This window comes from Anser anser (assembly GCF_964211835.1).
Source record: "Anser anser genome assembly, chromosome: 5".
Classification (NCBI taxonomy): domain Eukaryota; kingdom Metazoa; phylum Chordata; class Aves; order Anseriformes; family Anatidae; genus Anser; species Anser anser.
Genome location: NC_139725.1, coordinates 18,773,931 through 18,801,877, shown reverse-complemented (window position 1 = coordinate 18,801,877; position 27,947 = coordinate 18,773,931). Strand labels below are relative to the sequence as shown.

At 35.1% G+C, this 27,947-nt stretch overlaps 1 protein-coding gene across 5 annotated transcripts in view; it reads left to right on the top strand.

Annotated features, from left to right (window-relative positions):
* The window catches only part of PPFIA1 (PTPRF interacting protein alpha 1), a 59,067-nt gene extending 32,542 nt beyond the window's left edge, over positions 1-26,525 (top strand). The window contains exons 16-32 of one of the 5 annotated variants that reach the window (XM_083839370.1): positions 597-820; positions 1,194-1,428; positions 3,520-3,549; positions 4,303-4,454; positions 5,074-5,246; positions 8,476-8,569; positions 13,938-14,019; positions 14,133-14,333; positions 15,122-15,184; positions 15,694-15,720; positions 17,384-17,559; positions 17,637-17,734; positions 19,398-19,573; positions 19,994-20,062; positions 22,572-22,737; positions 23,990-24,060; positions 25,055-26,525. In XM_083839370.1, coding sequence (XP_083695496.1) covers positions 597-820; positions 1,194-1,428; positions 3,520-3,549; positions 4,303-4,454; positions 5,074-5,246; positions 8,476-8,569; positions 13,938-14,019; positions 14,133-14,333; positions 15,122-15,184; positions 15,694-15,720; positions 17,384-17,559; positions 17,637-17,734; positions 19,398-19,573; positions 19,994-20,062; positions 22,572-22,737; positions 23,990-24,048 — 2,025 coding nt within the window. In that variant the 3' untranslated portion in view covers positions 24,049-24,060; positions 25,055-26,525. The remainder of the gene's footprint in view (positions 1-596; positions 821-1,193; positions 1,429-3,519; positions 3,550-4,302; positions 4,455-5,073; positions 5,247-8,475; positions 8,570-13,937; positions 14,020-14,132; positions 14,334-15,121; positions 15,185-15,693; positions 15,721-17,383; positions 17,560-17,636; positions 17,735-19,397; positions 19,574-19,993; positions 20,063-22,571; positions 22,738-23,989; positions 24,061-25,054) is intronic. The other 4 variants (XM_083839366.1, XM_083839368.1, XM_083839367.1 and 1 more) reach the window with 4 other exon arrangements.
* The last annotated feature ends 1,422 nt before the right edge of the window (positions 26,526-27,947 follow it).

Below are 27,947 nucleotides of genomic sequence, written 5' to 3'. Positions count from 1 at the left end.
CTGCTGAAATCTTATATATCAAAATATGTTTTTTATATTTGCTGGTGTTTAGGTATCCTGCTTCAATAACTAATACACAGCTACTAGTCTAATTTTTTTGCCCAATGACTGCAATTTGGGGATTTTGAAGTCCAGTTTGTTTCAAGTATATGCCTGTAAAATATAATCTGAAAGAGTCCTACTTTTGTGTCTGTACACTTCTGGATTTGAACTTTTGTTCACTAATCTAACATGTTATTGTCCTGCAAGCAATTTGAGTCCCTTTCTGGACATACGAATTCTCATTACATAATTCTCTTTTGAGAATTTTTATTGGATTTGTTAGCAAAATTATGTTGTAATTTAGAGTGTCTATAACCAAAATAGTGATGTTTTAACTTATCTATTGGGGCTGTCTTTTTAATTGTGCTTACCTGTAAGATGCAAAATTTTCTACATTGTGGCTTGTTTATTTACATTTCTCTAAACATTGCTGTCTTGATGGATGCATTCAGCATGTAAGTTGGCTTTTTTAAAAAATTGTTTAAAACCTCTTGAAAAACAGTAGAAATATCACGTTATTCCTACTTGAGTTTGGATTTTGATTCTCTTAACAGGTTCAAACTCTGAATGAGCAGGACTGGGAGCGAGCCCAGCAAGCAAGCGTATTGGCAAATGTGGCACAAGCATTTGAAAGTGATGTTGATGTGTCTGATGGTGAGGATGACAGGGAGACTATATTTAGTTCAGTAGATCTGCTGTCACCAAGCGGTCAGGCGGATGCTCAGACTTTGGCCATGATGCTTCAAGAACAGTTGGATGCAATCAACAAAGAGATTAGGTATGGTCTATCCACTGTTACAATTCTTTTCTAGAAAGAGTTTCTGTGACACGAGAAGTCCTTTTTATGTGGTTACTCACAGAATTGTGGTTGCTCATTCACTTTCCTTAGGGTGTTGGAAGGGTGGGAATTGACAGTTTGCTTATGCGTAAGTACTTCTTTCAGGCTTTTTGTCTTCAGTGTGGTAGAAGAGATTGTATTACTAGTTTGACAGAAAAAGTGTTTACCACCTTTTTCAGATCAGATTGCAAGGTGTCCAGTGTGGCTGTTTTGTCTGCCAAGTGCTGCTGCTTTCTAAAATTCTTGAATCAGACATTCAGTTTATATGGTACTTGTTTGAATGTCACGTGCCTTTGGAACCTTTTTTTTCTAGGCTTATACAAGAAGAAAAGGAAAACACAGAACAGCGTGCAGAGGAAATCGAAAGCAGAGTGGGTAGTGGAAGTTTGGATGCCCATGGCAGATTCCGGTCCATGAGCTCCATTCCTCCCCCCTATGCAAGCGGTTCACTTGCTGGTTCTTCCCCACCTGGCAGTGGCCGATCCACGCCAAGGCGTATTCCGCATAGTCCAGCTCGGGAAGTGGACAGACTAGGTATCATGACGCTGGTAAGTATCCATTAACTTTAATTTTCTAGAAGTATATGCCTATTCTCTAGCAAATATGTTTGATTTTTCCAGTTCCTCTGCTTCTTAGCTGTATTTGTCCTTTCTCTGTTTTTCTACTCTTCCAACTTCTGTAAAAAGTGTAAGATAAAATCTCAAGGTTAGGAGAAAAAGCTTAAAAACATTCAGAAGTCAAGTCCGTTATTTGGTCAACATCTTATACCTATGTATTCCTCTCTTTGTTATGGTCTTTCTTCAGTCATCTTCCCAGAAGAAATGTTTTCTTTTCAACCCCTGGCTCTGCAACCTGTTACTCCCTCCGTTTTAAACTTAAGTTTTAGCAGTCCACCCTTATGCTAAATACCCAGTTAGAAGGTGTTTTGCTTATCTGGCATTTAGTCTTGAAGTTTGTGAAGACATCACAGCTGTGATGATACTGAGTGCTAGTGTCTTATTCTAGCCTATTAAGACACACAGATAAAAGAAATACTTTAGACCTAGTAGCTGACTTAGGGGCAGCTTGTGTTCAGGAGCTCAGTGAGTAGAAAGATGGATTCATTCTTTTGACTTTCCTACAACTGCTTAGGAAGATTAATCCTTCTAGCAGATCCTTTATGCATGTAAATCAACCTGTAAAAACAAGATACAAGTTTTTCACCTTTTTGTTTAAATAATGTTAGGCAAACCTCGATTCTTTTAATATATGGAATATGCTTCACTAAGAAGTGTCTTGGATACAAGTATTTTTTTGTTTTATATATGTAAGTTTGTGTCCAGACTTGCATATGTATTCGAAGACTGTACTTAAGAGTTGTGCACGTAACACCATACTTACTATGTTATTGACTTGGATTGCTGCACTTGCATCATGCCTCTACTGTAACAGTCAGTAGGCGAGGAATGCTATCCAACCCTGTAGCAGCAGACAGACTGCAAGAGACTGATGCATGTAATTTAGGTCTCTAATAGGCGTGTTTAAAGACAAGCATTTCTGCCACCTACTTTTTTGCCAGCTTTTAAAAATCCAGCTTTTTAAAATGAATGCATGCGGATACCGAAAGGTTTAGTAGTCACATATCCAGAGCCAAGCACAGCTTCCTTTTATAGAAACTAACAAACTTCAAGAGGTTGAGTGCTTTACACTAGCTTTTCACAGTAAAAAGTAGTTGAGGTAACTAATTCCTAAGTACTTCTCTTACAGAAAAATCATGTAAGGAAAAAAAAAAATAAGTTAAATAGCCATTTTCATGAAAACTAGATCAGAACAATGTTTTATCTTAAAATATATTATTTTGAAGTACTTTGTAGCCAAATACAATTACAACTATTAAACAAATAATCTAAATTTTTTGTCTGTATCAGCCTGAATAACTTGTTTACATAACCCAAGGTTGCTATCTTGGTCTGTGTGCTGGGAGAGGTGAGAAGTACCCCAAAAGTGAGATACAGTGCTTCTGGAGTGGGTGGAGGACTAACTAAAACTGGCGGTAGACTCTGGGTCAAACTTTCCACATCAAACTTTTTTTGAAGATAATTGTTACTATATAGAAATGACCTATTGTTGGCACTCTGTCTTTCGCAGTTACTGAATTTATGTCTGCTGCTTATGCTATGTAGCATAACTGCAGAAGTGGCTAAGGTGTTGCATGTAACTAATGCAGGCAAGGTATTACACTTGGTCTGCTTTGCTACTGTGTAGTTTGTTGTTCATGGGGAGTCCTAGAGAAATGACTGGAAATCCTTTCCTGTTTTAAAAGCAATGCCTCATGCCTCCATATGCTTTACTGTTTTTCTCGTTAAAGATAACGCGTTTTGTGTTATACTTCTGCGTATATGTTATATATACCTAGGTAACCAAGTATAAATCTTGATTAATCAAGTATAAATTTTGATTTTTTTCTTCCTTTTCCATCTTCAGGCATATATTTAAGTAGTCTGATTTGAAGAGTACTTCATACTCTCTCTGTGCCCTTGCTGTAATTTTGTTTAAATTCTCCCTAATGTATTTTGCCTGTGGTAGTTGTTTCAGTTCGTGCTACAGTTTACAATAAATATTGCTTTTCCAAATTTCTATCTTTTGCACGCATCTGTCAGCCTAGTGATTTAAGGAAGCACCGTAGAAAGGTAAAATCTTTAGTTTATCTACTGATGTTCCCTTTCATCTCCTTCCCTGTTCCCCAGCATTTGCAGGTTAACCAAATAATAAAGATAAATTATATAAATTTTAATATTAAACATAAAACAGTTTACCTTAATGGAAGTGTGGATTTGTTCTTTTTTTTTGTGATGGTGTGTGGGGTACTTCTGTGTTGCGTTCTGTCTGTAATCGATATCCTGCAATCTTCACAAAATAGTATTTAATTTCAAAGATCTGTTAGTGCATGCGGGAATAAATCTTTAATTTTTGTTATTCAGACTTTGAGATAAGCTATGGTCACAAATGTGTAGAAACTGGCTTCATAGAAGTGGTAATTTTGTTGTCTAAATAAGTAACAATGTGAAATGAGATGTCATCTTTTCCCAGGACTTTTTGGTTTTCTATATTTGCACTTATTTAAATAACTGAAGTAAGATATGTTAGTCTCATGGAGCTGATGACATTGCTTTAGTTCTTAGATCTGAGAGTCAATACAAGATGGCTACTACTTGCTCATTTCAATAGCTTAGATTGAAATTTAGCAGTTTGTCAGTGAAAGTAACAAAATTAAGAAGAAAGTCAAACAAAATCCAGGCAACTGCAGAATGGTAAGGTCAAGAGTAATCTCTTAAGATGACAATCACTGATTTTCCTTTTAATGTTTTTGTGTGGCGCCAATACTGCTTTTGTGTTTTTAGCGTATTTCAGCTAACACCAAGTTTTCATTTGTTTTCCGTTAGTCTCCAGCTTCTAGAGAAGAGGTACGAGATGATAAAACCACAATAAAATGTGAAACATCCCCGCCTTCTTCACCTCGATCTTTGCGTTTGGACAGAGTCCAAAAAGGAGCTTTGCATACAGTGAGCCATGAAGATATCAGGGACATAAGAAAGTAAGTGGCTATGAATAAGAGTCAAACCTAGTAGTAACATAGTTGTTATTTCACATTATCAAAATAAAATTTTAAAACTGCAAGGCTGTTCAGCCTATAGGGTTTTAATTTCAGAAGGGAAAGATACAGAATTCTTTCTTTCATAAACTGCATCTTAGCTCTGAATAGAGAACCTGAAAAATAATTCTAGTTAGACCCCATAGTTTTAGTTGACGTCTGTTTTCTTCAAAGTGCATAAGTATTTGGGATGGATTCTACTCAAGTAATTTAAAACTTGTGTCTGCATCAATTTGTAAGGAACTTGTTGTCAGCTTTGGCTTCTCTAAATTGCACTTTAAACACTTATTCTTATTTCTTGAAATAAGAATTGACTTAATATTGCTTACTATAATATATATAAATACTCTTATCTTTTCCTTTCTTCCCTGTTTTTCTCTATTTAGTGACATGCATTTTAGTAGATACATTTTTTCTCATGAGACTCCTTAAAAGCTGAAAAATCAGATGATATTAGTGAATGAGCTTCTGATAACTCACATGGGAACAAGTTGTCTTTTGCTGTTTTGACACTGAGTTTGTTGTACGCAAATTAGTTTGATTCTTTTTTTTAATTGTGAAGTTCAACAGGCTCACAAGATGGACAAACAAGTAATCCTAGTAGCAGCAATAGTAGCCAAGATTCCCTTCATAAAGCCCCCAAAAAGAAGGGGATCAAATCCTCTATTGGACGCTTGTTTGGTAAGAAAGAAAAGGGACGACCTGGACAAACAAGCAAGGAAACATTAGGACAAGGTTGGTTTGCCTTTTTTTAGCATAATAAATGTAATGAAAAACTGAACTTTAGGGTTTATGTATCAGTATATGCATGTTTATGCTTCATTATTTGATGCTGATGCACAGAATGTTTTTTCAAACCAGGCATATCAAATCTTCTCATAGGTACTTTTACGAAACCTGTATTCACGTTCAGCAAGTCGGGTATCTTTTCATTGTTTTTTTCTATGAAAGCATATTTATTCCTATATGATTTTTATATACTTGATGTTGCTCTTTGAATGTTTGACTATGATTGACATTTATGTAGCCTTCAGAATAACATATCTTTACAGTGTAATTAGTGCAGGAAACGCTATCTTGTTCTGCATTTCCAGGACTGCAGTTGTTTCAAAACCTTCTTGCAAAAAACCTTATTGCAAATTTATTTCCTATTCATATAATTATAGAAAACTGAGCTTTTAGAGCTTAAAATTAATCTTTAGGGTTTTGGCTTGTTTATGTTAAGGAGGTTTGATACTGACTTGGAGAGGATCATTATTACCATCATTCGCCTCATTTTTTTAACGTTATGTTCTGGAGGATCTTTTCATATGTTGTTGGCATCTTGTAGTTGCTACTTTCTGCTGTGTGCTGACCTGTAACAGCTTCCAGCCATTGTATACTCCTTATGGCTGAGCTAAGAAGAACAAGCTAACACTTACCTGTTGCTTTTATTGCTAGTCTGGTTCTCCAGCAGATAGTACTTAGTCCACGTGATGACCATGAGTTATGTGGGGCCTTTCAGCAAATTCCTAGTTGTCACAAATCTTGCTTAATGACTATGCAACTCACTGCCAACAATCAGCAGCTGAGCTGAGGAAAACCAGTGTCAAGCTATAGTCATAAGATTTTGATAATGTGGAAATAATGGAGTAAAAAAAAAATTGGAAGGACAAATAAGTTGTATAATTGTTAGCAACAGCACAATAGTATATAAATCTAGCAAAACCAATACTGTGGAGTATATAAAATAGAAAACTGTTCTGCTTAACAAGGTAACTAAAGATTCTGGGCATTCTTAATAGTAATTCACATTCTCAGATGTGAATCAGATGAAATCAGATGGTTTTCAAGTTCATTTGCAGCTGTTTGGCAGAGGATGACTTAAACAGTTTATTTCTCAGTAGGCAGGTGGCTGCAGTTATGAAGACCACTAGTGTCTTTATGTTGTAGAGCTAAGACGACACCTTGCTAGCAGGACATATTTTGCAAGTATTGGTATAAATTAGCACAGATATCAGGATGAAATTGCTGTTGCATCCATCTTGGTTTTAGTGCCTTTTGGTTTCTTAACTATCACCACTAATAAGCACGTTTCATAAACAAGCAATAACATTTGCGTGACATAAACGAGGCAGGTCATCAGTTACTTGATAGATAAAAATCCTTCTGAAGTAGTGTTAAATGCTCCTTCAGACGTGCATTTGAAAAATTATGGCCAGAATATACTTACCATTGCAGATAATGGAAATTAGTTTGTGCAGTTCCTGTATGTGAACTATCCCAGTATGTGATCGGTCCCATATTCTAAATGCTTCATCATATACTATTTAGAAAAGGCATTAAGTGTGCCAGGAAGTCTTTAACAAAACAAAACACTTCTGCATTGGAATTGCACAACAAATGTTGTTGAAATACAGGCAATACTAGATGGCTCTCCATCACTATGTATAAGTGATCAGCAAGATGAAATGTAATATTTGGCAAATTATCTCTTTTGCATTTCTTTTGTAAAAGCTCTTTTTTTTGTGTGTGAAAGAAGCTTGTTTTGACGTGATTTATTACAGTTTTTTGGATCTGATTTCACCAAAAATGATCTGAAGACTGCTTTAACATCTATCATGGTGTTAGTGTGCATAAAGCTATCACTATAGTCATGTGTGATGAAAAGCTGATTGCAGGCTTCAGCAGTGCCATGCAGTCAGTGGATAACTGCAGCTGATGAAGTTGGGGTAGATTAATTTCCAGGGAGTGCAGTGAAAACCAGTGCGACTAACAGTGCAGTGGCTTTGACTTACTACCAAGAAACAGACATTTTTAGAAAAGCAATATTATTCGTAGCTTGCAAAATACATATATTGGTTACTTCTATTATGTATCATGTATGCTAATGAAATAATCCACTCCTTAAGAATGACAGCATGGCCCTTGGTGTTTTTATCAACGTCCTGCTTATTTATAAATAAATATTGTAACCCAGGAGCATGTCTGTTTAAAATGACAAGTCTTTGTCAAGCCAAAAGTGAGAAATACCACAGTTCACCAGTGAGATGACATAATTCCCAAGAGGTGCTTTGGAATACTGTTCTATATACCCTTAGAAGTCTTAGAGTTAACCTTGCTCATACATTTTATAACTTTATTGCTGGTATAACATCTAAAGTTAGTACAAAACAAATCAAATGAAGTTTATTTCAGCTGTATAGCTTCATTTGAGACAGAAAACTGGCAACTTTGACGTAACTGCATTATCCAAATCACCAGTTATACTGTAGTCTACTAGAGATGAATTATGTCTTTTTAATCAATGTGAAAATACTTGCCAGGTCTAGTAAGCATTGCATGATTTCCCTTACAAATATTCCAACCAGTTTGGTACAGTCACTACTTGGAATTTCCAGCAAAGCATTCACATCACATCACTTCCTGGTTCAAATGCTTAGATATGATCGGAGTGTTCTGAGATCAATTTCCAGTAAAAACTCTTTCTCCGAAGGTTTTGCCATCAAGACTGAAGTACAAGCAGGAAAATGTTAAGGAAAAGAGTATTTGCACAGTGTTTTTATTTCTTTTCCTGCCCTTACTCCACCATTCACCACAATCACTGTTATTTCTGTATCTGATCTTCTAGTTGGAATCTAAATTTATACATTTTTGGGGTTTGATATAGTGTCTGAATAATCATATGTTGCCTTACCATTTGGATATGATAACCAAAGGAGTATTAGGCTATGAAGTATGATTATGATAAATGCTTAGACAAAACTCTCAGCCTGTTTTAGCTTTTATGGACCTGACAGGAAAAAAAACGTTCTGCCACTTATATGGAATGAAATTTCCTGATAAAATCAGAGTGTATGTTTCTTATCAGTAATATTACAAATGTTTAAATATTTTTGCTCAGGAAAGCAGTAGTGATGTTTGATCTGTAAGTATGTGGCCAGAATTGAGACGATAGTAAGTGTTTTGTCTTTGTTTTTTGCAGTTGGCATGGCAGAAGCAGATAGTTCCTCTCAGGATGCATTAGGTCTCAGTAAGCTTGGAGGTCAGGCAGAAAAAAACAGGAAAATGCAGAAAAAGTAAGTTATCAAACATTTTTAATTCTCTGTTAAGGTGTTGCTTTGTTTAAAACTGCTTTGTTTTCAGTTTTTTGTTTTCAGGCATTTTTCCCTAGTATGGTGCTGTGGCTATTAAGCTTCTGCAGATTTTTTTTTTTTTTTACTAACTTTCAAGAACATGACTGGTAGTGTAGTCTTGGTAAGTTTGGAATGATGTTCAGTGATGAACCGGTTCTTATTTAAATGTTATAATAAACTTGGAGATAAGAAGCAGACTCGTATCAAACCCTTCCACAATGTTATATTTAGTACCTGCTTTGGGTTCAACTCATTTGAAAAATTTCCAGTGTTGCTTTTGGTTACCACTTGCTCCACATAGTGCAGTGTGAAAGCATGAAATGTTCTCTACAGGCATCCTTCTGAATGTATTTGCTTCTGTATTAGAGCTGCTGATTGTTTGCTCCCTGCCCTCTGCCCACCCCCCACTTCTGTATAAGGTTATCTTGATATTTTTGCTTATTGTAACAGCTGAATTTTTCTACCATATACCCATTTCTTCATTTTTAAAAAACTGTGACTCCTTCCTTCCTTTAGGGAAGATCCTTCCTTTTAGATATGCATTTACCTTTTCCTAGTAATGATTTTTTTCAGAATGTGTTCAAGCAAATCTTTGGTTTAAAGTTCACCTTTGAGTTCTACTGCATGTTTTGTTATTCCCAGACTTAGAAGAAGCAAAGACTTGTAAGTGTAGGTGAGAAATAGATACTGCTACTAGTAGAAATCTTGACTTGATACTTATATGGTAATACCGGGAGCACTTGAATTTATGCAAGTAGGATCAGGCATTCTTTGCATTTTTCCACCCAAAGCTGAGCCATATACTTTGTACTTCCGTTGCTTTTATTCTGTCCAGCTGTTATTACTTTTAGTTAAAAAAGCTGATATCAGAAATGTCTTGCTTTTTCACTTTCCTTCTGAAGATTAAAGAATGAATGTTGAAAAGACAGTGTGCTAATAACATCTTTGCAAGAGAGATTTCTCACAGTATCTAAGTTCTATTAGCAAATAAAAATAATGCCTGTTGACTTCACTAATGAAAACCAGCAGTGTGTTAGTTTGAAAAGTCAGAATGGAATGTGGTTTCGTTTGTATAACAAAGCTCAGCTGTTTTTCTTCACTGTTACAGTGAAGGCAGTAATACATTATTATGATCTGATATTTTCCTTTTTCTACAGAACTTTAAAGTTGTATCACGTCTTGCTTGAATAAGTTGTTTAAATCTGGTCACGTCTAAGTAGCAGTACGTCTGTTCTTTGAACAAAATAGATGTTTGTCAATACCAGCAACAAATTGTATACTAGAGTAGAGCAATCTATACTGTCTTTAAAAAATGCAAAAAGAGCAGTTGCAGATAAACCATAGATTTTCTTTGTAAACATATACTGTATTTCAAAAATTTACTACCAGTACATAAAGTATACCTCACGGCTGCCTTGTTTGTTGCTTACAGTGCAACAGTCTGTATTTGACAAATGAAAACTTTTCAGTTTGACTTGCCTAGCTGTTAAATATGGATACATATGAATTCACAGGAAAGTATCTACAATCTAGATACTTCAGTGAAAGTGGGTATGAAACAACTGTATTGATGAATATTCTTATAATGTATAGTACTTGTTGCTGAGAGCAGCAACGAAGCTCTTTGAACTTCATGGAGATACAGATCTACCATTTAAATTAAAAATCCTAGGAATATACTTTGATTTGGTTGTTTCAGAATCCTAATAGAATTCTGAAGATAGGAAGCAATATTGGCAAGTGTCAAAGATAGCTTGCTGTGTCTTTGGGATGTCTGTTACTTTTATTTAAAAAAAAAAAAGTTGCTCTGAATTGTACCCTTTGATATTACAGAAGGGAAGGGCTTGAACACATTCTCAAGAGTGAGTGTTAGCTTATGAAATCCTGTCTTCAGTGGAAAAAAAAAATAGGATTAGGCTGACAAAGAGTTCCATTTACCTGAGTGCTTGAAACAATGACAACTAGTTCTATTTATAGTTGTCTCTTTCTGATCCCTATTTGCCTGCTTATCTTTTTGATTTCTGCATATGCACACAAGCAGGCTGAGGGCAGTATTCAGTGTCTTTGCTAACAAAAGAACTATCTGTAGCTACAGAACTAAGTTAAGACATATTTGTCTTTTTGTACGCCTTTGGGTTCAGTTTAATCTTAGTTTATACTTTTCTTTATTGTTTTCCTTTTGTTTACCATTTGATGTGGTAGTGCAAAATCAGGGTAAGTTTATATTTAATTTGTTAGGATTATCGTGAGATGATAAATCTTGTTTGGATTTTATAGTAATACATGAGAAGTGCTAACTTCTTTCAAAAAAGTCTGTGAGAAGAGAGATTAGATATGTAATTTGTTGTGAAAGTGTGTTGCTGAAATATATCCAATGTCTTGATGCTAGTAATGGACATATTAAATCTTAGTTGGAATTAGTTTTAAAATTTGGGGTTTAAAAGTTGTTTAGGAATTGTTAATAGTCATGGCAAATCAATTTAATGGTAGATGTATTTCTATAAAATTTGCCCTTTGCTTACTAAATGTATGTTGGCTTTAGCGTTTTGTCCACGCTGTTCATCTTAGTGAGCTGTACTATTAAAAACTTTTGCAAAATTTGCAACTGTATTTGTGCTTTTCTGTGTACAGCACAACAAACTTAATGCTGTGTTTATCAGAAAGGAAGACTACCCTAAGTTTAAGGTAACCCTCCTTAAAAGAAGCTATATAGTGGATGGCATGTGAAACTGGGTGGCATATGAAACTAAACGGGCATGTCAGTTGCAATCTGTTCATAGTCTGATTATGTATTCCTCAAACACAGTGAGTTTCTGGTGAAATCGGAAGGTAACTATTGGAAAAGTGATGTTCTTTGCTGTTGGGGAAAAAAAAGCAAACTGATGCATCACTTGTAAATACCAACAACATCTACATTTGAATCCTTCTCATGAAATGTCTTTGGCTGTCTTGAGTTCTCAGTTTGATTTCCTATCAAAGTGAGTTTTTCTTCCTGTATATGAACAAATTCAGCAGGTAACATTCTACCTCATGAAAGTGTTGCTTTTTGGATCTATTGAATGATTTCTGCTTAAAGTTATCTTATAACCATAGTTTTATTTGTCATTTTTGCACATTTGCCTCCATCACATAACATTGCCTTCCGGCAACACAACTGTTTTCTGCATATAGCGATACCACCAAGTTTAAAGTTTGCATCGTAACCTCATCTTCTACTTTTGATACATTCTCTCTACTGCTTATCACCAAATCACTTATTGTTTTATGGTTAGCCAAAGGCATGCAGGGAGGCCGATGAAACTACAATTCTCTGAACTACAATGCCCCCAAACAGCTTTTTAAGCTGGGAGAAGGAGAGAGGCACCACTCACATGCCCTCTTACCTTCAGGCTGCTTCAATATATCTGCGCTCCTTTGTCACTGGTGCACCTCCCTCCCTGCATGGGCATGTTACTGTACCAACCCAAAAGGAAGACAAACGCCAATTTTGAAGTTTAACTACTCTGAAAAATCATTGTATTCCTTTCTGGCAAATACAATATTAAGCATTTTATTCTGTTGTTACCAAGCAGTATTTTATGGCATCTTTCTTATTGGAGAATACAAAACAAAAAAAATAAATTACTTAGTAATAAAGTAAAGCAATATGTTTAGGGCTAGTAATTTGTAAGATTAATTTCTGTGCTAACAGGAAATAGCTGATCCTTTATTCTCACTTTAGAAATATGCATATTCTTGAAATACATGAATAATAGATATTAGCTTTTAGTCTTTTTTTGTCAGTGAAATCTAGCTGTTGAGCTGCTAATTGCTGAACACTATTTCAATATTATTGGATCTTAAAATGGATCCATTTGGTTACTTATAACCAGCTATATGACAGTTCCTCCCTCCTTCCTCTTTTTCATTCCCGGGTAGCACATCTAATTGGGATGAAGTATTGGAAGGTTCTTCTAGAGTATTAGGAATTGATTAATATGCAGGTGAAGTGCTGTGTATTGATAAAAACAGGTACTAGTATATTTATTACTTCATTGATTATTTGTGATAATTAACCATCAATGTAACATGAGGATCCTAGGTATGCTGACATGTCTAGAAGACTTGAATTTTGTTTTGCATCAACAAAAAAAAGCTACTAGTCTGTGATAACCTCATTTCAAGGTGCCTTGTGTCATGGTTATAAAATGTGTAATTTTTAAATGGTTTATAATCTTAAATCTCCTCAGTGATACAGTTTGGGAGTCAGGGAGATTTTGTTTGTTTTAAAGTGAGAAAATTATAAATACACAAAGATCCTGAATCTGTAGTTTTGCTCCTTGTCTTTTCAATTCTATACTTGCAAGCATGAATAATAATTTAAAAATAAAACACACACAAAAAAAACCAGTAAAAACACTGTCCAGTTACATGAAGTTGCTTCTCTAAACTTCTGATGAGTGGAAACTAAACTAAATACAACTGGCTTTCAAAGCCAGCTTAAGTATGCTTTTTTTCCAGACTTTATTCATTATTTTAAAGACAGATGTCTCCAAGCAGCATTGCATGCTATACACGCAACACTAGTTTTTGTCTATTGGCTTCTGAAACATATTTGGAAGCTATTTATAGGGATCTTGTGAGCTTCCATTGTTTCTGTAAGCTGAATTGTCAATATTAAACTTCAGTCTGTTCTGTTTCAGAATAGCAAAGGAAATGGTGTAATCTTAAGGAGGTCAAAGCTGAGTTTCAGTACACAGCCTTTCAGAATTTAATTGCTGAAGTGTGGCTGTCTGAATACAATAGTTATCTGAAGCTACGCCTGAAATTCTGACAGGCTTGCTGTTGCGGAGTGAAGTTTAGCAATTAGTTTCTGTCTTGGTTTCTAGCCTCAACATCTTGATGGATAGTACTATTTTGGTGGCACAGATATCTGATCTACTTGTACGTTTCCACAGGTTTTGAATCTGCATGTTGAAGAAAAATGGCTCCTTTGGTTCAGTCTAACTTGCTGAGCAGAAAATGACAGCAATTGAGAATCCTACTGACAAATAAGTCAGACACCTCCACTTTGTAGTGGCAGCGTTGGCCTGAGTGTCAGTAGCAGCTTCAGACATGGATCATTCTTTTGTTTCCTAGAGGCAAGATCTGGCATCTCTGCCACACAGACATTTCCTGTCTGGTTCAGCTTACATCACTATGTAGTCCTTGTCTATTTTCTGTGCCTGCGTTAGCAGTTAGATCATTATACCTGTATAGCCTTTGATTATAGTGTTTAAATTGACATCTACACTAGTTTCTTTGTTATTAATAAATATTTCTGTTACCATAGACATGAGCTGCTTGAGGAAGCCAGAAGACAAGGCTTACCTTTTGCACAGTGGGATGGACCTACAGTGGTTGTGTGGTTGGAGGTAAGTGGTCCCTCCAGAATAAATGATAATGAATGTACAGATGTTTAAGGAATCTAAGATTTTGGGGCTAGGAGTGTTTTCCAGATCTGATTACTTCCTTTTTTGTATTTCAGCTGTGGGTAGGGATGCCAGCCTGGTATGTGGCTGCTTGCCGAGCAAATGTGAAAAGTGGTGCTATCATGTCAGCCTTGTCTGATACGGAAATACAGCGTGAAATTGGAATTAGTAATCCTCTGCACAGGCTGAAGCTGAGGTTGGCCATTCAAGAGATCATGTCACTAACAAGTCCGTCTGCCCCTCCCACCTCAAGGACGGTAAGGAAAATGATCCAACATTTGACATCTTTTAGGACCATGAGAATGCAGAAAAAAAAATCTACCATAAGTATGTAACCAAAAGGATTTGAACCTTAGTATTTAAGAATGTTTCTAACTTTTCTGGAAATTAAATGAAGTAACAACTGCATTTTCCTTAAGAGCAGTTTGTATGAGTGTAAGTACATAATCCAAAATACCTAAAGTACATGCTATTCTGCTTTTGGCATCAGAAAGATTTATAATACAGATGAGGTATACATGTATGTAGAGAAACTTGTAAAATAGTTGGAGGTCTCTTCAATTCATGAACGCAAGACCATTAATTCCAAACAATGATTCAAACTACATAAAGTAGGAGTCCAACTGTTTCTATGTACTATAGTACATTTAGACACTTCAAGCTAGTATGAATTCCATTGTATGAGTCTGTCTGTTCTACAATCTAAAGTTATTTCTGGGATTCCTGGGATTATGCTCTATACTACAGAGGTGTTTTTTGGGCTAGAGCACAGTCAAGTGTTTGTCCACTAATTACATCAGTGAAAGTTATTTATCACATTCAATTTTGTTAATATTTTTGAAGAACACTGATCCATACTAATAGACTTTTATTCTATGCCATCGCGTTAGATAGATATACCTATACTTAAAGACTTCAGAAACCATTGCTTTTGCCCATGCCTGCTCCTTATGTGTACCAATTGCTTATATGTTCTGCAACCTTTCCTCTTTGTTACTGCTTTCCTTTCATTGGATGTGATTGGTTCACTGTGGGGTCATGTTAGACCACGGGAAATGTCTGGGTAACACATGAAGAAATGGAAAATCTTACAGCCACACAACAAACGGTTAGTTTACGGTGTTGCCACTTCTGTTCCTTAGAGTGCTTTTCTCACTTTTTGAACTACCGAATCAAGGATCATTTGGTCTTTCTATCTTTTCTAAAAATTAATGCATTAAAGTTCTGTGTTATGGCTGCTTCTAATCATTAACCTTGTAACCTGCATCTTGACATTTTTTTTCAGAAGGGGAAAAACAACTTTGATAAGACTAAAAAAATTAAATCAATTCCCTAATCTGAAAAAGGGAACTCTGATTTCCTTTAACTAATGGGCAAATTGATTTATTTGTGCAGAAATTTCTTCTCTCTGGGAAAAGTTAATCAGTAGATGGGTTTTCCAAATTCTTATGGAAGAATTGGTGTCTTGTATAATTTTCACAATGCATGATGCTTGCACTATGTAGATTTTTCTGTATGCAGTAGACTTAGAGTTTGCAGTGCATCTTTAACTTTGATCTCATTACTAAACTTAAGTACTAATACATGTGTTCTTTTGCTTTTCTAACCACATAACAGGAAGATGAGGAGGGAAGCTGGGCTCAGGTTGGAAACTTTAATATTATAGATCATATGTAAACTGTCATAATAATTACAGCATGAAAACAATCTTTTGTTGTTTGTTTTAGTGACTCTTGGTGTGGCTTGGACTGGGAGAAGGGGGAACTACATGTTTATGGAGTACATACTTAGGAGACACTTTTAGGTTACTTAGAAGCGTTAATGTTTTCTAGTGCTTCCAAGATTTGGTGGTTAATTGTGGAAAATTTGTGAAATGCTTTGTTACGTTGTGTATCCCAAAAGTTATGCATAAGCTTTTTTTGATAGGCCTGTTAGGGGAAGAATATTCAGAAGGCTTCGTTATCATTAGCTCTCCAAAATATTTGTGCTCAAGCTTATGAATGTCCAAAATGAAATTGCTTGTTCTTAACGAGCATTGTAGTATTCTGTGTATTTAACATACTAGATCAAATTAAAATAATTTAATGATGTAAAGACTGGAATATTTTGGTGGGGGATGGCTCTTTGGGAAGCCAGAAGTCCTGCAAGAGTATCAGTCATGCAGAAAGTGTCTGCTCAGCCTGGCCACCATCACAGGTGTACTGCATACTGAGCCTAGATAGATAAGTAGATTTCTGTGTACTAATTCTTTAATCCTCCTTGATTGTTTTCCCTTAGAGCGGTGACAAATCCTAATTGTATTTTCGGGATTGAGATAGTTCAGTATTTTATATGGAGATGTAAACAAAACTTGGGATTTCCCTGTGACCAGTATCTTTGGATGGTATAGTCTCTTCTCGCTTGGCCGCCCTCCAGCTTAAACCTGTTTAAGTCCCATTAACTAATTCTCAAATACTCATTTGCAGATTGTCAATGATAGCTTGCCTTCCTATTACAAGAATAGCATGCTCTTTCAGTCAGCTATCTAGTGATGGCTTGAAGAAATGCATTTCTATGTGCCCTTGCCTCTTTCTAGAAGATGCTGTCTTTACTCTAGAGAAGAAATACAACTTTAGACTTACACAGTGAAAATGAATTATTACCCTTGATTTTTGAAAAAAGAGAGCTGTTAATTTTTGTTGCTTAAGGAGTGATTGGATGCATAGTTATAAGTTCTCTTTTTAGAAATTTCCTACAAAAAAAAATACTTGGTGATTTACAGTTCAGACATGCAGGGAGAGGGAAGGAAGGCTTTTTTGGTTAAGGGCTAGCAGTTACAATTCTTGGTTCTACAATAGTGAGCTTTTGTCACTTATGACTGGGATAAGTTTCTGAAAACGGTTAAGAGTATGAACCCACTGCAGTTATTTTTTAGATGTCTTGTATTTTTGTGCTAAAAAAAATCTCTTAAATTTTCAAGAGATAACAGTATTTTCAGCATCTTAACAAAATAAAATTCTTTGGATCTTGCTACCTAAAACAGTATAGCTTAGTCTTTTATGATTTTATTAGATTTTATTTTTTTCATTCTCTTTAACATGAAATACGTTAGGGCAATTTTTTTACTGATCTGATACGAACTTGTTTTTCTTCCTGAGGGTGACTTCTTCAAAGACATATACATACTATTTGATATTTTTGATTTGCTTATCTTTACAGGCTGAAAGTTCCATAGGCATTGTTTTATCTTTTCCTTTAAAATATATTATCTAAAAAAACCTTTTTATTTCTCATTTTAATAAGCTTATTACTTAATTTTTAAAAACAGACGTTAGCATATGGTGATATGAACCATGAGTGGATTGGCAATGAATGGCTCCCAAGTCTGGGGCTCCCTCAATATCGCAGCTATTTCATGGAATGTCTTGTTGATGCTCGAATGCTGGATCATTTAACTAAAAAAGATCTACGTGGACAACTTAAAATGGTGGACAGCTTTCACAGGTAAATAGGCTTAATATGGAGACCAGACTTACAGAAAATATTTGTTACCTCTAAACGTCTTTTTCTTTTCTAAACAGAAACAGTTTTCAGTGTGGAATTATGTGCCTACGAAGACTGAACTATGATCGAAAAGAACTTGAAAGAAAAAGAGAAGAAAGTCAAGCTGAAATTAAAGGTTAAAGATTTTGCCTTAACCTCACTCTGAATCCTACGTCTTTTCACTGGTCTATCTCAAAAATGTGTTTAAAATAAAAAGAGCATTGGAGGGAGAAATTACAAAATGTCTGTGTTAAACAGGAGAGATCTGGATGCAGGCCCTGAATGGTGAATCAGGGAATACATCATTAATTCATTAACTCATGCAGGGAGATGCTACAAATTTAGGCATTTTTTAAACTTAATGCTCTGAAGTTTGAACCACAACTAAACATTTTAGGGACGATGAGAATTTTGATTTTTTTTCTGTGTTGACTTAACTTTTCACTTATGTAACTTCATTGTTGCTTGTGGTTGGTAATTTTTATTAACTAACGCTTTATCAAAAAAAAAAAATCCAGGTGACTTAAGTGTGTATATTTTGACATTCATGGTGAGTGTTAAACAAGAGAGGAGGCACTGAAGAAAAAGAGTGGGAATTGAAAGCATTTTCCAAAACTTCACCTGATATTGGGCAGGGAAGTAAATTTATAGAAGTGTTTTCTGACATCTTAGACTGAAACTTTAGGGTTATCACACATGAGATTTTGCTTGGAAGACTCTATTCCCTTTCTTCGTCTTTCCTCTTAAAGTGTTCATACCTTTTGGTTGTTGTCTTAATGAACTGATTGCACCTGGAAATGTTCCCAGGAATTGCAACTAACTGGCATGAAACAAGCCTGTGTGGAGGCTGATAAGCTTTTTTAGCCTCCTTAAATGGTATAGCTTCATCCATTTCGTATAGGGAGCTGCTTCTGTAACATTTAACTCTTGAATTGCTCCTCAGAATTGTTTGGGAAGAATGCTTACTGACACAAATCAGAAATGGCATGTTTCAGGATTATAACAGTTCAGTTGTGTTCCTGTATAGTGTAAAAACAAAAAAACACCTACTAATAAGAACATAATTTTTGTTTGAATATTTTTATTGAAAAAGTGTTTGCTACTTTATAGATGAGCTTATATTGATCTTTGAACTGTTACTGTATGAAATGCCTTCAAGCAAACTTCAAATACGTTTACTTTCCACTTTATGATTGCAGAAAATTGTAGTAGTGTACATAAGCCTATATTACTGAATTGAATGTTGTCAGAACTAAAAGGTAGATAAAAATTATAAAACACTATAGTAAAGCTTTCTGTTCAAGTTCAGTAGGAATTGTATCAAACTGTTAACAGGATTTTTCTCTTGAGTAGGAAAAAAACACAAAATATTTAGTCTCTTGTGAGTAACAAGCCCGTAAGAATGACGGTGTACAATAAAAGATCTTGGACAATTCCCATCTGCATGAACAGTATTCCCTGCTTCACTTGCCTCAAAACTAGCATGACAGGAAACCCTCTCTGTAGGCAGAGAGGAGATTGAGCAAGAACCAGTACTTATGGCTGCAACGAAAACTGCTGTATGGAAAGGATCCAACACAAAGTGTTTGGGGTGTAAGTGTGGAGTTTTGTTTCCAATTCAGACTATCTCATGCACCCCAAAATTGCAGGGGCAGATTAGTTCATGATGTTAAATGTTAAATTACAGAATTCTTTGAGGGCTACTGTTTAGCAGGATACAGATCAAGAAAGGACTTTTTTTTTTTTTTTCAGAAAGGTTACATTATATATACAGGAAACTTTTTTTCTTTGCTTCCTAGATGTCCTTGTCTGGAGCAATGAGAGAATGATTCGTTGGGTATTGTCCATTGGTCTTAAGGAATATGCGAATAACCTTGTAGAGAGTGGAGTTCATGGTGCACTTGTGGCCTTAGATGAAACATTTGATTACAATGCATTAGCTCTCCTATTACAAATACCCACTCAGAACACACAGGTAAGGAAAAATCACTTTTATGGTTGATGGTTAAGATTGAAGTGACTATTTCTCAGATAAGTGAGAAAAACATATAACTGTGCTTTACTTAGTATTTTCTGCTTAGTAACTTCTAGATATTAAATCTGCTTGAACAAAGAATATTGCTGATATCTTTTCCTCATAGCCCATCTTCACATTAGTGTAAAACTTACCTTTTTTTTTTGCTAGTTTTTATTCTGAAATAACTCAATCTGAGCAAGAAATAAACTTCCATGTCATAAGAGACAGTTAAAATGTTGTAACTTCACAAATACTTAGAATGTTCATTAATCTGATTGGAAGGTCTTAAACGATTTGGGTTATATTACATATCAAAATTAATACAGATTCACTAACTTTTTAGTATTAATTCTGTTTCTTTCGTACTGTAAACTTTAGGCTCGTGCTGTTCTGGAGAGGGAATTTAATAACCTTCTTGTTATGGGCACTGACAGAAGACTTGATGAAGTAAGTTACGTGAGCTGTCGATCTGTCCTGTGGTCCTAGGAACTTTATCAGAACTGTGAAGTGAAAGAATTTAGCTTGACCCTAGTTAAGCTATTGACAGAATTGTGACAGAAATCGTAACTTGAAACTCCTTATGAATTTCTGAATATGGCAGTGTTGTGTGTTTAGGTAAAATAACTCCGAATGTGAAAGTGTGAGGTGACATACCAGTTCTGTAGCTCATATGGTTAATGTCTACTAGCAGCACACTTTTGGCTGAATCACTTTTCCTTCAAAAACGTGCGAAAATCAGTAACTAGTGTTGCATATGAATGAAGTATACTTGATAAAGCCACTGTATAGTTTATTTAAATCCTTTGTTATAACAAACAGTATTTCAAATAATTTTGAGTATTTCATAAAAGCTTGCCTTATTATTTGTTAATACTGGTATAGAATGACCACCAGAAATATATGTTCATCAAAGTATTTTTTATCAAGTAATCTGTGATTTTTCCGGTGTATAAACTTCATTCAAACATAGCAAATAGAAAGCTGTAACAAACTAGGTGTGAGACTCTGCACTAGCATGGCCTGACAAGTACTATGTGCGGTTCTGAACACCATGATATAAAGACATAAAACTATTAAGAGAGAATCTAAAGGAAGGCAACAAAGATGAAAGGGTCTAGAGGGCAAGATGTATGAGAAGCAGCTGAGGTTCCTCAGTTTCTTCAGCCTAGGAGAGAGGAGACTGAGGGGAGGCCTCATGGCAGCCTGCAGCTACCTCATGAGGGGAGTGGAGGGGCAGGCGCTGAGCTCTGCTCTCTGGGGACAGCGACAGGAACTGAGGGAATGGCGTGGAGCTGCCACTAGGAAAAGTTTCTTCACTGAGAGGGTGGTTGGGCACTGGAACAGGCTCTCCAGGGAAGTGGTCACAACAGCGAGTCTGCCAGAGTTCAAGAAGTGTTTGGACAACGCTCTCATCCATATGGTTTGATTATTTTTTTTTTTGGGGGGGTGGTCCTGTACGTTGAACTCTATGATCCTTGTGGGTCCCTTCCAACTCAGGATGTAGTATGGTTTTGTGACTTTTGTAGTCCCTGTGAACTTGTAGCATAAAGGAGTGCATTAAATCTTTAACCATTTAAGTTACTCTGTGATGTAATTCAGTGAACAGTTGCAAGCTAGTATTACTTTGACAAGTGAGTCTGAACTCTGTACTACCTCTTCTTTTGTGCTAATGGGAATTTTTGTGGTAGTACATATAGGAGGAACTGATTCAGATTATGACTAAGATAGCAAAATAGCTAACGTGGTTAACCAGATCAGGAAACAACTCCATGATACATGAGAAACATTTATGCTAGTATTTGGAAGAGGATAGAGGATGTGTGAGAGTGTTGGCGTAAACTGCTTTTGGATCTACCAAGTGAAGTGTACACCAGTACATTGAGAAAGGAGGTTGCTGTGACAGGTCTTGATTTGTTTTGCCTTCTTCTTTTGCCTAATAGACTTGTTTCATCCCTTTTGTGGTGCATCCTGACAGCTGTTCTTAGTATGTATATGTACTAAGGTTTTAATAATGTCAAGAGAAAGCAGCTTGATAGTTTTCTAAGTTTTTCTGTAGTGATGCAAGAGAAGGAGCTTTGAGGGAACAGGTGTTCTGTTCTGTTCTGGCTCTGAGCATCATGAAGATCTCTACAAATAATGCAGATGCTTGTCTCCGAATTTTAATTCTAAAAGGGGACAAATTTTATGTAAAATAACAGTAAAAGGGTAGAATTGTTTCTAAAAGTGAAGCTGGCAAATGTAGGTGCACAGTGGATATTGAGTATTAACATTCATTGCAAAAGATGTCTTTGGAAGCAGGATTTAAACTGTGGTATTTAAGGTGTAGTGTTATATTTCTGAAAGACACAGATGTATGATTGGAAGAGAATGCAGTTGGGTAATTACAAGATAAGTACTCCCAAGTGCTTAAGCAAAACACTGAACAGCAATAAAGTATTTACTACATTTATGTCTTTTTCTCCTCACTATCATCCTAACATTTCTTGTAATTTCTAATGTGAGATGTATCATCATTCCTGTAAGACAGAATTTAAAGTTAAAAAAAAATTGTTCAGCTTAAGCCTCTGTGTCAGTGTTCCCAAAGCAGCTTCTATGATCTGCTTCACTCCTCATATCACTCACTTATTCTTAGATGATATGACACTTACAGATTACCTCAAATTATGAAGTAAAAAGATCTGAAGTACAAAAAGTTTTGTGCACAAGAATTTCCATAGTTACTACACGTGAATTTACATGCACATGAATTTCCATAGTTACTGAGGTAACATGCCTACACTCCAGCAAATGAGCACATATTGTTGAAAACAGAGACCTCTGCAGCTACTAGAGCTGAACTGTTCTGGAAACTAAGTCTTTCAGTCATGGCATATTTACTTACATTGCCAGTAATCCTTTTAATGTCAGTAACAATCCTGATGTTTTGAATTGCTAATGATGTTTATCAATTTAACAGGATGATGATAAGAGCTTTAGGCGAGCACCTTCATGGAGAAAGAAGTTTAGACCAAAGGACATAAGAGGTTTAGCTGCTGGATCAGCAGAGACTCTTCCTGCAAATTTCAGAGTTACAACCTCAATGTCTTCACCCTCTATGCAGCCAAAGAAGATGCAGATTGATGGTATTGACTTTGTATTACTTTAAGCATGGTGCACTTTTTTTTTGCTTGAAATTACAGAGAAATTAAGTTCCAATTGCCTCTTGCTCCGTAAAAGCATCTGCCTTGTGCATGATTGTATATGTAACACTGTTTAACTGTTGGGTGCTTTATAATTCCAGGGAACTGTACTAGATAGGGAGTTAAGTTTTGCTTCATTGGAGTAACAAAATGAGAATTATATTTAAAATTTTTTATTAAGCTAGGGAAACAAAATGATATTTTAATAGAAGTCTTGTAATAATGTGCACAATTTCCAATTAGTAGCAATTAGACCGATGTAAGTCCCACTTCTGAAATGCAGAAAAATACATTCAGCAAATGGTATAAATAAACACACTCAGATAATTTTACGAATATCAAAACTAGAGTAAAATGTGCATTTTTCTTACAGTCGTCACTTAACTATTGAGTGTGTTTGAAACCGATGTTTCATTCAGTTCTTAGAATGATGTATGTGTATTGGTGCATATACATGGGTATAAATATGGGTACCCCCATATTTAAAAGGAAAAAAACATCTTAACCCCCCTTCAAAAAAAAAAAAAGGAAAGAAAAAACACCACAAAAACCCTTGGAAGTGAAAGTTGATCAAGTGAGGCATGAAGTATCTTGTCAGTCTTAAAGCAGTCTCCTGGGTACCAGGAGAATAAAATTCCACTCATTTATTTATTTATTTATTTATTTTACAAACTACAAGTAAAAATGAATAGGAAGCGCATTTAATTAGAATAGGCAGGGTGAGAATTTGTTCATAATCCCAGTTGGCTCAAGTTCTGGAAAGTATATTTGAGTAAAGCTCAAAGAAGCAACCTTTTCACCTTATATGACTGTCTAAAATATGAATTGCTATATATACATTTTAAATATTTTCACTAGCACAAAATATATTCCAGAATTTGTGTGAAAAAAAAGTTAAATATTTTGTATGTAAAAGCCCTTCTTTTTTTTACTGTATTAAAATATATATAAAATAGAAAATAAATTACTTTTGACAGTTTGTGCACTAGTTCACGTGCAGGTTTTTTAGGAAACTTTTTGTTAGCCACTGAAACTAGAAGTGGTTAATGTATAAACTGTACAATAAATTCATCTTTTCTAACTTGTAACCTTAGACTTGAGTGAGCATAATAGCTATAGTCACACTGCTGTGATGTTTTTTGAAAACTAACATGCATGCTGTGTTCTGCATGTCTTCCCATGCTTCTTGGAATAGGCAGTGTATCAGGAACACAAAGATTGGATTCTGCTACAGTAAGGACCTACTCCTGTTAAAGCCTTCTCCTGGTGAGTAAAGTGGATAGGTATAATAGTAAAGCAGCTATTTATGTAGTAAAATGTCAGGTGTTTTAACAGAATGAATTTACATGCTTACAAAATCCTTTTTAGTTTACAGGGTGGATTGTTATATTCAAAATCCACAGCTTTTCTTACAAAGATGACTGAGTTTTGGTATTTACTTCTGTAAGTTATTGTATTTGAAGTGTTTTTTTTTTTTTTAAACAGCCTCAAAAAGGACACATACTAAACTATGTAGAAAGTGTTGAAATCAAAAGTTGGATGAAACAGCTAGTGAAAGTGGGGAGAAGGGATAAAACTAAATTAGGGACATAAAGGAAAGAAAATAGCATGTGTCATTGCAGTTCAGATTATTTTACATTCTTTAATTTTTATTATCTTTTGGTTTTTAAGGGTTAACCGCATAGCTTTCTGGTCCTTGGATTTTTCCATACCATTGTGATTACTTAGTTTTGTTGGATTTAGCTACCTGAAGTCTAAAATTTGGGTAGCTGTGGAGCAGTGCCAACAATAAAAGACAGCTTGATAACACAAGGGTATTTAACATATGTTAATATACTTTTCTTCAAATCCTCAATTTTTTCACATACACAAGTTTTAGTTCTAAAGAGTTCTCATATATAAAAGATTAATGAGGGAAACTTATCACAACTCAGAACGCGTGGATCTGTCAGTTAAGGTGCCATCTTGAAATCCTTTTAGTTTAAAACATCGAAATTTTGAGTATTTCCCCCCACACACCTGCCACTACTTATCAGAATTTTCTGTAGTCAGATGACCTAGGATGAAAATCTAGGAAGTGAAAATACGTGACTTCATGTGCTTTACTTTGTAACTGAAAATTCAAGAAGGCAATAAAACTGTATACGTTATGGCATGGCAATAATTTGATGCATGACTGCTACATAACTGAGTTGTTTGTGAGGAACTTGGAAGGAAATCTGTTTTAAGAAATTGCTAATGGATTTTTTTTTTTTTACAGTTTACCCACACTATTTCTACCGGTGATATGCAGCATTTTGAACATTTGGAAACCGTAACCTGTTAATACTTGTTAAATGGACACTTTGAGATATTTTATTACAGAGTTTTTAATTAGCAAATAAATTCATGAGTACTATAGAGAAAATATTTTAGAATCTAAATGTTTCTTATATTTATGTGACTTCTCATTTATATAGTTACTTACTTTTTTCTGTTTCTATTCAGTCTACAAATCAAATCATTGCTGATTTTTATTCTAATTTTAGTCTTTCCAACTGAATGTACTGTAATGCTTGTATGTATATGTCCCTATAAATAATATAGGGTTTTTGTAAATTATGCGGTTACTGTAATTATCATTGTTTTTTAATAATGAAACTGAAGGTGAAAAGGATTTTAATACCTTTGTACAAGTATCATGACACCAAGCAGTATATATTTCGTCTTTTGGAAATGTTAGCTAGACCTGAAAACAAGTCCAGCTTTTTTTCAGACAAGTATATGTTGTCATAGAAGGTATGGTACATATTTGTTCTTCTTTTTGGAACTGTACCTTTCCACAAAGAGGAATTGTCAAGCAGTGGAAATTTGTCTTTAATTAAAATATAACTTGTTTTAAAAGCTGGGAAGAACTAGAACATTATGGAACACATTTTAGAAGTGATTGACTCGGTCATAACTCTGTCTCTGCTGTATTTGTATAGCATATCTTCACAGTGACTGAAAACAAGCCATAAGCCAAGAACGGTTTTTCCTTAACTGAAGAGGATAGACTTCGTAATAATTCCTGGTCTTAATCCACAGGCCACAGAGAGAGTTTTTGTCCTAGGTCTTTTTGACTGAAAACACTTGTGGAAAGATGCTGGTAAAACTAGATTTAATGGACCAATCATGAAGCACTGCAGTCTCATGTCAAATGACTAGCGAAAGATGAAGGTACAATGTGCTGAAAACTGAAGCAGTGCAGCTCCTAATAAAGGCCTTACTTTTCTTATGTAAGTCATCTTTTGTGTTTTGTAAACTTGTTCTAAAGAGTTGTCTGGACTTCAATTTGGATGGTTGTAGCCATTTTGGACTGTATGAGTAGAAAAATGTATCTGACACTTGTAAATGGCACATTAAAAAGCCAGCAAGAATCCGTTCAGATGGTGCATTATTTATTATGCAACAATATATATAGCATGTCTTTTTTCTTATTGTTTTCCACTTTTAACTTGCTTGTAAAACAATTTCATTGTTACTGTTCTGTTTTTCTATTAATCTTTTGTGTATTTTCAGATTATGTAACAATATGTACAGTCTACTTTTGAACTATTTTTATCACAGTATTATTTATTGCTTTCTTTCAATAAAGTACTGATGCATTTTCCACTGCCAATAAAACACTATTGAAAAGCTAAAATCAAATTGTATGCAGGCAGATACTTTTGTGGTGAGTGGATATTTGTCAATAAAGCATCTTAACGATTCTTTGCTGCCCTGTAGGTCTTGTTTCAAATGATAATTTTGCTCTTCTCAAGTGGAGAAACATTACATTAGAAGTGACGTTTTCTTCAGTTGTTCAAGTTCATGTCATCAGTTTTTGAAAAACAATTTTCAGAAGAAAAATGCTTTATTGCCTACTTTTAGTAGTTTGAGCTATGGTTTACTTCCCCCCCACAACAGAAACTATCATACAACAGTAGTGTATTTTGATCCATGTGAAGAAGATTGAAGTGCTGTTCTATATAGTAGCTTTGTTAATAAAATGATGTTGACAGTAGTGATATTTGGGGAGAAACATAGGAGTCTAGGGAACTAGTGAGAAATTGGGTCATAATAGGACTGCTTATTTCAATTTAAGTATATTGTAAAGTATTTCTTGTGTAGATGAGAAGACGAGTAAACTTGCTGAGTCATTGAAGCATATTTCATCATGTCCTCTAGATCCACAGCAGGATGTGGAATGCACGGAATGGAGAGAGCGTGATCAATGCTTTAAACGTTCAATAATCCATCTTTGTCTAGCTTTTCTATATATGTCACTGATAATTTGCAGTCTCTTATATTCTCAAAAAAAATCTATATAGAAAAGGTTAAAATGAAACTGCAGAAGGAAATGTTGACTCACTGTTAGCTGAACTTCATCATTTAGGAAAAAAATCACATCTCTGGTAGCTGATGTGATGGTAGGTGTTCAAAGTCATGTATTGTTGCTTCTCAAAAGTGAGAACAATGTGGTTTAGACTTGTAAAATGTGAAAAGAAAATAAGGTTATTACTGTAAGGCTGTAAAACCCTGACTTATGGAATAATACAATCAACGTGAGAGCTAGAATAAATGAGTGAAATAGAAAAAGTTTTTTCACAAAATAGTAAAACTGTTGGCTTCTTCCTGAGTTACACAGCAAAGCTATCACCATCCCTGAGAAACTTCTGTTTTCAATAACTCCTCCACTCCTCCCACCCCCAAGGAAAAACATTACAAGTGTATGTGTAAAAGGCACATGGATAAGTTATAGTCATCTTTATTTAAAGCTTGGTTAAATGCAATTTTCTGTAAAATGACAAATGTCTTTAAAGGCTTCAGTTGTAAAGTGCTGTGAAAATGTTAGTATGTGTTTTGAAATGTGAGAACTCTTTTTATCTGTAATAAAGAGATGATAGAATTATTTGAGAACTTTACACTTCCAATTTTTGCATGTTTAGAGGGCAGGTAATCTAAGAAGAGATGTTAGGAGGAAGGTGAAGCTTTAAGCTATGCAGAATTAGAGGACAAGAAGTTGCTTTTGTGATGTCTTATGGATAGTAGTGATTTATCATGCCAGAACTTGAAGTGGGGTGCACGTGAAGTGATTCAAAGCAGCGTTTGTGCTTGGCCTATACCTACCTGGTCTTGAGAGGAATTTGTCC